A 13,955-nucleotide genomic window follows, 5' to 3' on the forward strand; every position below is an offset into this window, starting at 1 on the left:
CACCCTGTATTGATTCAATTTCAAAACCGAGTATCCAAAATTTAAAGATCAAGTCATATCTTCTCTTCTATACAAAATTTGTTCTTACAATGTAACATGATCATCTTAAACATTAGTTTCAGTAAATTTAGAGTATATACATTACTCATTAAGTATACACTTATAATACAATTTTGTGATAAAGTTTCTTTGTTGGTAAAGTTACTTTAGTGACAAATGATAAAGTCTCTGAAGCTCAGAAGTCGCTCAATATGTGTGTTGCACAAAGCATACACGATTGACAGACAAAAAGAACGTCTGCCTCACTTAAGGAATTGAAAATTGTCTGATGCAGGTACTTAGTGTTTGCATGGGTTGAACAGAGGCAGAGTGATGTAAAAAGACATGATAGGAAAGTTAAAAGTAAAAAAAAAAATCCCTATTACTAAACTCACATTATGTCAACACAGAGAGAGGAGAGCACAGTGGCTCTGAGTACTTGGGCTCTGGCTTACAACTCACCTGAATTTTAACCCCAGCCCCACTAATTACGAGCTGTGTGACAGGGCAAATTAATCACCACTTCACCACATTGGTGGGGACCATAATACCTATCTTGTGAGACCACTGTAAGAATTGAACACAGTAAACCTATTGCCTACAAAATAGAAATGGCTCGGTGAGCAGTAATTATTATTTCTCTTTAATTATATAAACATGTAGCATGGGTACCTTTTTCATCATCAAAATGTTAAATAAATAATTAGACTTTCTCATTCAAGTATGCACTGGCTACCTATCCAAAACAGAGACATATCCCAAAACTAACCACATGAGAATGAGACCAAACAAACAAAAACATTTAAATATCTGAATCTTTACCTAAATTTTGTCCTTTTAAAAAAAAAATCACACACAAAGGCATTTCAGATGGAAGTGCCTGTAGGTGCTCAAGATTTATTCCTACTATGTTTAGGAGTTATCAAGAATAGAAAAAAAATTTTTTTTACTATTGCAAATATAAAGTGAGCATAAAGAACTAACACAATAGAATTCCTTTTCTTAAAAATAAACTTGACATTTCAGGAAGTCTGATTGAGAGAGAAAGGAGAGATCACCACTCCATATATAATATGAGGGTTCCCTGAAATGGGATTAATAGAGCGGAATAAATGTTTGGTCGAGAGGCCCAGCTGAATTGTCTCTCACAATGGGGACAGCTGGGGGCTGGCCAGGACAGATAAACCACAGAAACTCTCAGAAACTCAAGATATGCGATCTGCCTTCTGTCTATTCTTGGGTTTAAAAAGAAAACCTGATATTGACAACAATATAATTATGTTTTAAATTAAAAACTATTCCCACAACCTAAATTAATTTTAGAAACACTATTCATCCATGAGTCTCCCTTTCTATTGGGGAGAGTGAAAAAGATTGTGATTTAGATACACTGGTTAAACTACATACTTGTTTTCTTTGGGAATCGTGGAAAGAAAAAAAGCAGGTGGGAATAGAATGAGAGGTCCATTCTACAGAAAAGAACCTGTTTCCTTCCCTCACGTCTTCTGTCCCAGGAGACCAGGCTCATTTCTTTATCAATTATTTCAAAGAGAATTTTAACATCCCCATTAATTAAGGTTAAAAAAAACCCAACAAATTGAAATGTGATCTTTCCACTTCCCCAATATGCTGTTCCTTATTCTTACAGACTAATTTGGCTACATTTTAGCTGCAGTCTTTAATAAAATAAAACAGAGGGATTTGAAATGTGATGAGTACAGATACTTTTCCGTGGCACGTTCATAGATGCCATCTTTCTTGTCACTTTCCCTTCATATTGCTGAGATTATTTTATGCATTAAAATCTAAAAAGTAACACACACAAATAGAATTAACATGAGTGGACCCAATTCCTATGGTTTTTGCTATGAACATCAATGAAGCACATACCTGATTTAACTGCTGCTATTGCCTTTGCCGGAGTAGTCACGGCACTTATTAGGTTACATAGTGAAATCCCACTGTCGTTTACTTTCTGAATCTCTGGTGTTTTCAAACTCCACTTCTCTTGTAATTTCTTGAGGTATAAAAACACATTATTTTTCAGTCTTTGTTAATATTTTCGAAGTTACACATTATAATCCAAATTTCTTAAACATGACTTAAAACCATAATGATCGTGGGTCCTGATTCATGGGGGAGTGGATGGAGGAAAAAGGCACCATCCCTACTTGCTCCGACAGCCCAGGTGACGGTTAGCGCTGGTAGCAGTGAGAAGGGAAGTGGGGTCCAGCCTGCATTCTGCTCCCAGCCACCGTGGCAGTCAGCTACTCCTCGCTGCCATAGGTTCTAAACTGTCAACTGTAAGCACGGACAGCTATTCTAGGCAACAGTCAAGCTACAAGAAGAAATGTACTGGAAACATTTTTTTAAAGGGAATTCAGAATTCCATTTAATAGCAAGTTTTAATCATTGAAATTTCAATGGATTTTTTAAAACACGCACCTCTACAAATTTGGAATATAAAACCTGGCATAACTGGTCATAGGTTTTGATGACCCAAATGGCAAAAAACTTGTACACTTTGCACTAGAGATTCAAACAACTTTTACCTTCAAATACTAGTTATAGAGACATCTCCAAGCTACAGTAAAATGCTGACTTAAAGAGGGATTATTTTACTTAACATTATGAGAAATGGTGTAAAAAATTGCTGAAACTAAGCCAAGACTTGATGGGGAAGGAAACTTAGATACTTTAAGAGTCAGCAACTCACTAATATATCTCTTAAAACACACAAATTAATTCCTCAAAAGGATTGGTTAACCCCATTCCCTGATTTCCAAATATCACCAAAATATGTTGTACGTGCATGAGGCTCTAACTTACATGATACTAAATAACAGGAAACCACGATTAATCTTAACCTCTAATTACTGACACGGGCAAATGAGAAATTAGTATTTGATACAATGATTCACCTTAGTTTCTTCCAACGATTTTTCTAAATCCTCTGCACCGAAGGAAGGCTGCACGATGGGAACTCTTTCTGTTGTTTCTTTGATCCAGGACTTTAATGATTTAACAAGGACCTGGAAGGCGTCCATCTGTTCTTGACAAGAAGACACAGCTTCTTTTCTACGTAACAGAAACCATTGAGGAATTTAAGCCACGGAGAGCACATGCTCCAAAGAGCTAATTACCAATAAATAATCATTCTCAGATTAGGCTTAATATCAAGAAAAAAAATCTTCCCCCACGTACACTCTAACCATTTGATACAGGAGGAAAGGTTTATAGGTGGGAAGTGAAATCTCTTTGTCTATTTCTCACAGGCAGGATCCATAGATAAAGTTAGGAGAAATAAAGAAATCTGTAACCCATATGTAAAGGCACTCTATAAGGCTACATAAGCTCTAAGGCTATATAAACAGTTTTAACATTATTTAGATTCAATGAGCTTTGATCTGTCCACTTTATATGGTGCTTACTGCCAGGAGGGAAACATTTACACATTACAGCCATGAGGGAAACGTTCCGCCACCTAGTGGTTCCTACACCATACTACAGCCACTTTAGTGGATGGCTAAAAGCAGGTGCCTTAGAACACAACTGTATTTCAGTCACCAAAAGAGGTAAGACCTAGTGACTGAAAAGTTTTAAGGGTGCCTCCCTATAGAGACTCTGGAAGCTCCACGGTTAACTATATGGATCTTTCTGTACCTCAGCACCTCGGAGGGAGGGCCCATGCCTAGCACATGAACAGCTGTGAAGACAGCTCCATGTGGAACATGGACGACATGTGGGTAACATGTGCACATGTGCAAGTGTGTGGAATATTGGCAGATAAAAGTCCACTCCAGCTGGACGAATTACTGATGACTACATGGTTTTAAAATTGAATCCATTTGAAAGAAACAACCTAGAGTTTACCTAAGAAAATGAAGACTATTTCTTCTGTGTAATATGTGAATTAAATGTTGTATGACAAGATGGAAAATATAGCTCTCTGAGGAGTTCAGACAGCAGTCGACAGTTTTAGGTAGAGAATTATGAAGAAATAACGAATACTTGAAAGAGAAATAATTATTTTCTATTTTGGGGGGGTCTTCTGTATAAATTTTAGCAAGACCAGATGTACTATGTATTCTAAACTAGCATGAGATCAGAAATATAAAAGTTCAGTCACAAGGCTTAACCCTAGACAGCTTTTTAGCTCAACTTAGGTTCATTCTATTGTTTCTGATCTCGTTTGTTCAGAGTCATGTATTAGCTACGACTCCTAAGAAAGTAAACTGTTATTTAAAAAAAAAAAAAAAAGCCAGCTTCTGAATTGAGCCCAGAAAGCAATGAGCCATGAGGTATTTTTCAAGGTTATTTCTGACTTTGCAAATAAAAAATGGTATTTGCCAAAGGCTTCAGACACTATAGTGAGTTAAGGTCATTTTCAGTAATACACTACCCCCACATTTTTCTTACATTAATGCTCTCTACTTTTATGTAAGAAGTCTTGAATTTCCCTCCTAAATATTTTAACAAAACTACATTTAATTTTAATTGCAAAAAAAATATTAATGTAAAAGCACTTATAAAGTTGATGCTTATGTACAAGTTTTCAAAATTGTTTTAGGTTTCTATATAAGTAAATATAAATAATGTATTCTAATTAGTATCATGCAGAATAAAATCCAGTTTCTTAAGTAGTGCTTACTTTTCTTTGATGGTATCCTCCATTTCTTTAAATTTCTTTGACAAATTATTTGTTTTTTCAAACACCAGGGCCTTATCACCTGGTAAGCCATGGTTGGATATCTCCTTTAAGAGACTCTGCAAAACTTCAAGATCTTTTTTGTGTTCTAAGAATTCAGAAGTCGATTCCTACAAAGCATTTAGATAGTCAATCAATGTAAGATGTTGCTAAATCTTCAAAAGATATTCCATCAAGAGGTATGTATGGGACCAGAATCTCACATTAGAATAATCCTGCCCCGTGGTCAGTATTCTACATATAAATAAACATGCAAGCAGGCTGTGTGAAGAAGAACACAGTAAGCTTCGTTTAATTTAAAAAGGCACTCTTTACATCTGTCCCTTTGTGAGTGCTGTACATAACAAGTTTATATTGCCCATCCAGCTTGGCTCAGTGGTTGAGCGTAGACCTATGAACCAGGAGGTCAGGGTTCAATTCCCAGTCAGGGCACATGCCTGGGTTTCGGACTCAATCCCCCATAGGGGGTGTGCAGGAGGCAATCGATCAATGATTCTTTTTCATCATTGATGTTTCCATCTCTCTCTCCCCTTCCCTTCCTCTCTGAAACCAATTTTAAAAACATATTTTTAGCCCTAGCCAGTTTGGCTCACTGGATAGAGCATCAGCTTATCTTCGATTACAAGATCAAAAGAGTTTGGATGTCTGTAAGAAAGACTGAAGGGTTCCGGGTTAGATTCCTTTCGTGGGCATATGCCAGGGTAGGGGGCATGCAGGAGGCAGCCGATCAGTGATTCTCTCTCATCATTGATGTTTCTATCTCTCTCGCCTTCTCTCTCCCTTCCTCTTTGAAATCAATAAAAAAATATATTTTAAAACAAAACAAAACATATTTTTTAAAAAGAAGCTTATATTGCCTATGATATGTGAAAAGCCCAGCCAGCAAAGGCTTCAAGGAGATGTTGGAGTTTGTGATTTTTAAAGAAGGAAAGCAGAGATCTTTACTAATCCATCAGCAACTGAAATGATGACGGTGAATTATAATTCTGCCAGTAAATGTATGAGCTTGTCTTAATTGTTACTATGCTTGATCAGCTCGTGAATACTACGGAAGGCATACCTGCATATACTGAGACAGTTCTGTAACGTCTTTTCCTGGCACATCTGCCTCTGTGAGAGCCTGAGTTTTTGCCTCTAAAAATGTCTGAAGCTTTTCTGAGAGGCTCTCAAACCGTTCTACTTTGGTTTTCAGCTCCTCCATGCTGGCCAGTTTCTCTTTGTGTTTATGACTTGCTTCTGAAAACCGAACAGACAGGTCCTTCATTTTGGCTTGCAGTGAGGATGCGGTGGACGGGTCTGTTGTTTCCATAAATTTCTTCACTTTCTCGTTCATGGCATTTATGCTGCTCTGGCGACTCGCGATGTCCTGTTCCAACATCTGAAATGAATCCAACAGGGCATATGTTTTATAAGGATGTTTACAAATAATGTCCCGGAGTCTCAAAAAATTACTGTTCATAACAACATTAGCTTGAACAAACTGTGACTAAGGAAGGTCAACGGACAGGACTAACTGACAAGTCTGACCTCTCCCTTGAGGAATCCCATCCCAAATCTCTTCAAGGGAGAGGAGAGAACAGCTGGCTACTTGCCTGCGCGAGGCAGGAGGTGGCTGCCACTCAGCAACCCCTGGGATCTAATGGAGCCTGGGGATTATCCACGGTCCTAATTTTTAAAAGGCTAGACAACAACAAGATTGATCTGATTAACCTCACGTGCAGCTGGCTGAAGCAATGCTAAACGGTGAATACTACGCATGAAAAAGGATACAAAAACTCTTCCTATACGCCATAGAAAAATCATTCTATACATCTGCTTTTGTGCAAGCACTACTTTCCACAGGTATATTCATAAAATGTCTGGTTTTCTATATCCTTAAATTTACGTATCCTGGGAGCTTATCTGTGTGTTTTCTTAATCTAAAAGTGGTATTATTTATTTTCTTTTTCCCTGGTCACTTACAATGTGCTTGCTGATGACATCCTGAAGAGCAGCAGAGTTCAAGGGCACCTGGCCTGGTTCCTGCAGAGAACTCTCCACACCTGCCATCCAGTCCAGCATCTCGTCCAGGCCGTCCTGCACACTCAGCGAGCGGGTCAGGGTTATCTGGAGCTTCTCATTTCGTTCATTCACACACTTGGACAGATCGTCGTATCTCCCCACGATGTCATCTAGTCCCAAGAGATCGGGAAATGTTATCCACAAAGTTACCTTTGCCCTATTCCTTGTCAAAATTGCACTAAGGTGAAATCATAACATTTCAACCTCAAAATCGGAAAGAGAAAGAAAAGTTTCAATGATAAATTCATAATGTGCAATTAGGGCACCATCTAAAACATTAAAAAAGAAAGCAAAAATCACTGTGGAAAATGAAAAACAAATACTTTTTAAAACAGTAAATATGTGTATCATCCGCTTTGGAAAAAACATTGTCAGATACATAAACTTTTGAGTTGCCCCAGAGAGATGAAAGCAGTCTAATCAACAAATCTTTGGAGTAAATACATGTTTTCAATGTGACATGTCAAATTAGTCATACTTACTGATAACTATATGGGAGGGAAAAGCTGGCACTCATACAAAGCTACACTCTCAATGAACAATATACAGTCATAAGGACTTGTCAAGAATTAACCTTTATGTGTAAAAATTCCCTCCCACTCCCTCTTGCTCACACGTATAACTTTTTAAAATTTATCTTTATTTTTGAAAGTATTATGGATGTCCCCTTTTCCCCCTCATTGATGCCTCTCCACTCCACACCTGCCGTTCCCTGTCATCATCCTAAGCACAGTACTCAAATGCACAAAAATTAAACGCAAATGTATTGAGAAAACATACAACAATGAAAATCCATTTAAAATAGAGAAGGGTGAGATTATGCTTCTAAACTAAAGTTTAATTCCAGGCACAAGGGAAAAATAAACAAGATTAACAGTTAATCTATCTCAAATAAAGTTAACTTTACTTTCAAGTCTAACAACCTAAGATGCTTAAAAACACACACAAAAACACCTTTCTGGTCTACTTTTTACTTGCATGTAAAGCTCTACATTTTCATGCCTTACATTCTATACAGCAGGCGAATGAGAAGTTCCAAGGACAATTTTTAATATCTATCTCTCTCTCTCTCTCTCTCTCAACAATCTGTTGTTAGTTGTTAATTTATCACTTATTTCCCCAAGAATTTGAAAAGTATTTTAATTATTTCCGAATGCTTTAGTCTGATATACTATAGAATGCTTCAAAAGAAGAAAATTTGGAACTGAAGTATCTCTATAAAAATGAAATCTCTTACATGCTTGTGGTTGGCCTGGGGAACATATCCATATAAACAAACAATATTTCTTTTTAATTGTTCTAATGTTATAGCATGAGAACACAGTTTGATGAATTTTAACTGAATTGAGACTCTCAGATGATTTAGAGCAGTGGTTCTCAACCTTGGCTGCCCATTAGAATCACCTGGGAAACTTCTTAAAATCCTGATGTCTGGGCCTCATCCTCCGGAAATTCTGTTTCTTTGTTATGGAGTGAGGCCACAACATTAGTAACAAAGAAACAGAATTTCCGGAGGATGAGGCCCAGAAATCAGGATTTTAAGAAGATTCCCAGGTGATTCTAATGTGCAGCCAAGGTTGAGAACCACTGATTTAGAGAGACAATGGCTCCTGTCACTGAAAGGCAATGAAGCCCCTGAGAATGCTGATGGGGGAGAGGGACAACATTTAATGAGCACGGAGGTGCCACCAGCAGAAAACAAAAGCAATGGGTTAAGTATGAGCCTTCATTTGAAAGTCACAAGAGCAAATGTTCTGAATCACAGGTCGTGATTGGCAGGTGAGCTGCTTCTCCATTGGGCGGCTCTGTGCATCCACAGGGTACCATCAGCTACCTGTTCAACCACGGCAGGTGATTTCTGGAAAAAACAGCTATCTTAATAAAATTAATACAATTTCAGCCTGACTGGTATTTTTGAATTTCTTAGTGATGAAATACTGTCACTGAAGTAAATTCTTGATTTTTAGTAATTAAAAATTATTTTAGAACAAGGTACAGAACAAAATGTACCAAAATTTTTTATTTATTTTTTAAGTGGTTGATTTTTTAAGAAACTCCTCTAAATCTCAAATATGCAGGATGGGTCAAAAGTATGTTTATAGTTGTGAGTAGAGGAAACAGTTTATTCTTTTATTATTATTTGTTAATTATTGTATTGTTTTCCATATGAACAACTGTAAACCTACTTTTGCCCCACCCTGTACTTACACATATTCCTAGAAAATTATTTTGCCAGAGAGAAGTTTTAAAGTCTTAAAATAATGTAACATATGGATTGGAAACTAATAACAGTGAAACTATGTATGATTAACAATGGGAAAAAATGTCAAAACGCCTCTTAAAAATAACAGAAGTACATATAATACAGTCTTTCTTTCTCTTCTAAGTCCCTATGCCCAAATCCTTATAGCAGTATGAGGTCAAGACAGTACACTGGGATATAGGAAAAAGAACTCCCATTTATATTTTTGTCTTGTACTTTAAACTTTCATATTTTTGTGTTTTATAATTATAGTACATGTAATAGGATACGATAGTAATATGTGTATGTAATTGATCAATATATATGCGTATATGAGGGTGTATACTAAAAATCATTTGATGGGGTCCAAGATCAAGAGTTTGGATCTCTGTAAGAAAGAAAAAATAGTTTTCCTGTCTATACAGTGGTTTTAGAAGAGTAATGTTTCTTCCTTCTCTTTGGCTAAAATTTCTATTCAGATTTTAATTCATGTGCCCTTTGGGGGGGGAAACATATATCTAATCATCTGCTGGTCTCTCAACCTCTTAAATCCATGCTCCTGCCTTTGATAGAGACAGATCCCCCAAGAGTCTGTTTGGCCACAGGTTGAGAGTCTAGCTCTGCCCAATCTCATCTTGGGAACTTCTACTTTCTGTGGTGACTATTAGGTAAAAAGTTCCTGTTACATTGTCTAAATACAAAATTAAAATTGAAGTACATTCTTTTCAAACTACACAGCCCCCTTTTCCAGATTGAAATATTCCTGCCAAAGAAGGAATATTCTCACCAGAGTGAGAAACATTATTTCACAGGGAAGAGATGTAAATGACAATAAACACCAGTGAGCCTTTTCTGCCTGTCTATCAGAATCCCTCCTCTTAGAAATTGCCTGAGAGGAAACAAGGACATGAGCACTTACCCAGTGTCTTCTGAATATCATTCTTGGCTGGAAGTAGAGATCCCCTGGCATCTAAAAGCACTTCGGCTGTTTTCTTCAGTTTCTCTACAGCCACCTGCTGACTTGATATCTGTCCTTGCAGAGCCTGAAGGATCGAATGCTTCGATTACACTCAGGACTAAACAGTAGTTTTCCAATATGAAGAAAAAAATGACTTACAGTAAGATAAAGGTAAATTGGACAGAGTAAACTTTTCATCATTATAAACTTAGTCCAGAATTCTTAGAATAAAGCCAGTTATAAAGTGGCGCTAGCAAAACCATCACCAGTTGGAAAAATACAAATTCAGTCTTTTGAAATAAACCTGGAGCATATGTTCATGATAATTGGCCTGCTTCCTGATCCTGTGACCCTTAGCCTGAGCTCCTCAACTCCCACTTCTCTGCTTTGTACAATACCTCCCACTACCACCAGCAATAAAAAAATAAATAAAAACAAACAGAAAACCTTGGGACCATTTCTACTCAAAAATACAAGTCAGGGCTTTTATTTGAAGCAGATCCTAAGTCACTACTGAGTCATATTTTTTCTGTTAATTCAATAAAGGTTACTTAACATCTAACATATTTAAAAAGATCTTGCTACATTTTGTGAAAAACACAAAAATCAGACAGACATGAAGCTTCCCCACAGGGATCTTCTAGTCTAAGCAAGGAGTGAAAAGTGCCAAAAGGGAGTAAAAAAAGTACTACCAGAAGTAGAGAGGAGGAGTAACTGGAGAGAGGCATTGAGATGGTCCTGAAGAAAGTGTGGATTTGGGCAGACAGAAGTGGAGAGGGAGAACATTTCCCTGTAGGATGAACAAAGATGGCAACAGAAGCATCCGAGGGAAAAATGAGGGTCCCATCCAGTCTGAGAGTGTGTGCAGCTGAATAAATAGCAATAGGACTGAAAGGTCGCCAATGTGAGGCTGAGGAGTTTGCATTTTATCCGGCAGCAACAGGGAGTTATTCCAGGCTTTGGAGGAAGGGGTTGGCATGCTCAGAGCTGTCTGATGGAAGGCTACTTTTGTGACGCTGTGCAGAAAAATTTGATGGGAAAGAAATGAAGCACGGACACCGGTTAAGGCAGTGGTTCTCAACCTTGGCTGCCCGTTAGAATCACCTGGGGATCTTTTTAAAATCCTGATTTCTGGGCCTCATCCTCCGGAAATTCTGTTTCTTTGTTACTAATGTTGTGGCCCCACCCCATAACAAAGAAACAGAATTTCCGGAGGATGAGGCCCAGAAATCAGGATTTTAAAAAGATTCCCAGGTGATTCTAACGTGCAGCCAAGGTTGAGAACCACTGGGTTAAGGGCAAAGTCAGCAGTCATGAGGCGGTGAGCGCCTGTCTGAGCCGGGAAAGTAGAACTCGTTATGGAGCTGGGAGGTGTCCACAGGACTTGGTAATCGATCATCTAAAGCTATGCTCGCCAATATGGTATCTGCTCCCTACAAGTGGCTTTTAAATTTAAATCGATTGAAATCAGGCGAAATTTAAAACTCAATTTCTCAGCCACATCCAAAGCTCTAAGACCTAAGTAGTCAGGTGGGACTGGTGGTTACCATGTGGGACAGAGCAGATCAAGGAACATTCTCATCATCACAGAATGTGCCCCTGGACATCACTGCTGGAGAGGGCAGGTGCAAGGGACAAGCTGTGAGCTGGAGGACAGAAGTACCCAAAGGTTCTGAGCCCAGGTAATTAATGGGATTCATAAGCAAAAATGGGAGCAAGTTTAGGTGCAAAGGAGCATCTATTTGGAATGTGTGGCTGCAAAGTGCTTTCAGGACACTCACGTAGAAAGAAACATCACAGCTGGGAATGGGGGCGACTCTGGACACAGGCTAGAACTAGACCTGAAGCCCTGGAGGTCAGGACCCACGATGAGACTGTGAAAGGAGAAAGCACAGAAACACCAGAGAAGGGGGCCGTGCAGCATCATGGAGCGTATTTAGATGTAAGTGGTAAGGAGAGGAAAAGAGATGGAACAAAGGTCATCAGGGACATGGAAGTGAGCCCAGAGGATTCTGTCCCCAGAGTTTAAAAGAAGAGAAGGTGGAAACAGTTAACTGTCAACTGCTTCAAAAGGATAATGTAACCTTTAATTTGTTGAATAGAGGTCCCTGGAGTTCGCTGAGTGAGCAGATGCATGTCAACAACAGCAAGATTGAGGAGAGAAGAGATAGAGATGGAAACCATAGGTAAGTCTGCCAGAAGTCTGGCCCTGCCTTCCTAACACCTCTGTCTAAATGGGCTGCCTGGCCACACGGCCCCATGCTTGGCTTTGATTTCACTTGAGGTATTCAAGCTCCTCTTCTAGTCTCACATTTGGATTTCGAATTCTAATTCCCATATGTCCGACTGTAGATGAACTCATCCCTGGCCATGGGCCCAGGTTTCCAACAGCCTCTTGAATGTTTCCATCTGGGTGTAAACAGTCACCTCAAATTCAAAAGGCTAAATCTGAACCCATCATCTCATTCTTTACACCTGTACTTCCTCCTGGGTTTGCATCTTATTACCCAAGTAGTAAATCTGAGGGTCCTCCTCGACTCTCAATCCTCCTTTTCACATGCAAATCAACCATCATGACCTAACAATTTTACCTGCTTAATATATATATGTATCTTTTTTTATAAAATCAGACTTCCGCTTTGTATTTCTGGATCACTGCAAGATAATCTCTTGCTTAACTGGAAAAAGCACCCAATGTCTTCCCTGCTATAGACCCCCAATGTGTTCTGTGGAAAATACATATCTATGTATATCACTCCCCTCTTTAAAATCTTACAGTAGCTCCCTATTGCACTCACAATAAAAGGCAAAAACTTGAGCATGCTATTAAAGGTCCAGTGAAAGCTATTCCTTAATTCTATCTTCAATGTCATCATTCTCTACTTTCTGTTCCAGAAATGTCCAACAACACAGCTATTTCTTAGCTATTTGCTCATCCTAGATACCTTAGCATCTCTACATACCAACCTTCCCAGCAACCTACCCCCCATCATCCTCAGCTTGACTCTTATTCACTCTTTAAAATTCAGCTGGGAAGCCTTCCCTAACTCTCCCCAACCCTAGTTGTAAGTACTCCACCCAGGAGCTCCCATAAATACCCACTAAATATCAATGTATTTATTTGTTTCTTCTATCAAACTATAACGTCCTCAAGAATTAGGCATTTTTTCCTATTCAGATTTCCATTATCACTGCCTAGACCAGTGCTTGGCATATAGTAGGCCTTGATAAAAGCTTCTGGAATATGAAGAAATACAAAACGCTAATTCACAAAGATATATACACCCCTATGTTCACTGCAGCATTATTTACAACTAGAGGCCCGGTGCACGAATTCATGCACACATGGATTCCCTCGGCCTGGCTGGCGATGGGGGCTGATCGGGGCTGTCTCATCCAGTCCCCATTGGGGCCAATCGGGGCCTGCCAGCCGGGAGGAGGGACCACAGGAGGTTGGCTGGCCGCAGGAGGTTAGCTGTGGGAGCACACTGACCACCAGGGGACAACTCCTACATTGAGCGTCTGCCCCCTGATGATCAGTGCGCATCATAGCTACCGTCCAGTCATCTGGTCATTCAGTTGTAACGGTCGCTAAGGCTTTTATATATATAGATAGCCAAGATATGGAAGCAACTTAAGTATTTGTTAACGAATGAGTGAATAAAGATGTGGTACATGTATACAAAGGAATATGGCTCAGCCATAAAAAAAGCATGAAATCTTGCCATTTGTGACGGCATGGATGTACCTAATGGGTATTATGCTAAGTAAATAAATCAGAGAAAGACAAATACCATATGGTTTCACTTATATGTGAAACATAAAAACTAAAATAAATGAACAAACAAAACAGAAACAGACTAACATATATAGAGAATAAACTGATGGTTGCCAGATGGGAGGTGGGGTTGGGAGAATGGGTGGAAAAGGGGAAGGGATTTAGAAAT

The 13,955-nt window shown here is 38.8% G+C and overlaps 1 protein-coding gene across 19 annotated transcripts in view; it reads right to left on the reverse strand.

The window, feature by feature from the left end:
* DST (dystonin) overlaps nucleotides 1-13,955 on the reverse strand; it is a 448,713-nt gene that overhangs the window by 105,201 nt on the left and 329,557 nt on the right. For all 19 annotated transcript variants that reach the window (XM_014537311.1, XM_005863309.2, XM_014537308.1 and 16 more), the window contains 6 exons: nucleotides 9,970-10,093; nucleotides 6,710-6,918; nucleotides 5,808-6,125; nucleotides 4,691-4,857; nucleotides 2,961-3,117; nucleotides 1,930-2,056 (listed from right to left, as the gene is read on the reverse strand). In XM_014537311.1, the coding sequence (XP_014392797.1) occupies nucleotides 1,930-2,056; nucleotides 2,961-3,117; nucleotides 4,691-4,857; nucleotides 5,808-6,125; nucleotides 6,710-6,918; nucleotides 9,970-10,093 (1,102 nt within the window). The remainder of the gene's footprint in view (nucleotides 1-1,929; nucleotides 2,057-2,960; nucleotides 3,118-4,690; nucleotides 4,858-5,807; nucleotides 6,126-6,709; nucleotides 6,919-9,969; nucleotides 10,094-13,955) is intronic.

Source organism: Myotis brandtii, unplaced genomic scaffold (genome assembly GCF_000412655.1).
Source record: "Myotis brandtii unplaced genomic scaffold, ASM41265v1 scaffold176, whole genome shotgun sequence".
NCBI lineage: Eukaryota > Metazoa > Chordata > Mammalia > Chiroptera > Vespertilionidae > Myotis > Myotis brandtii.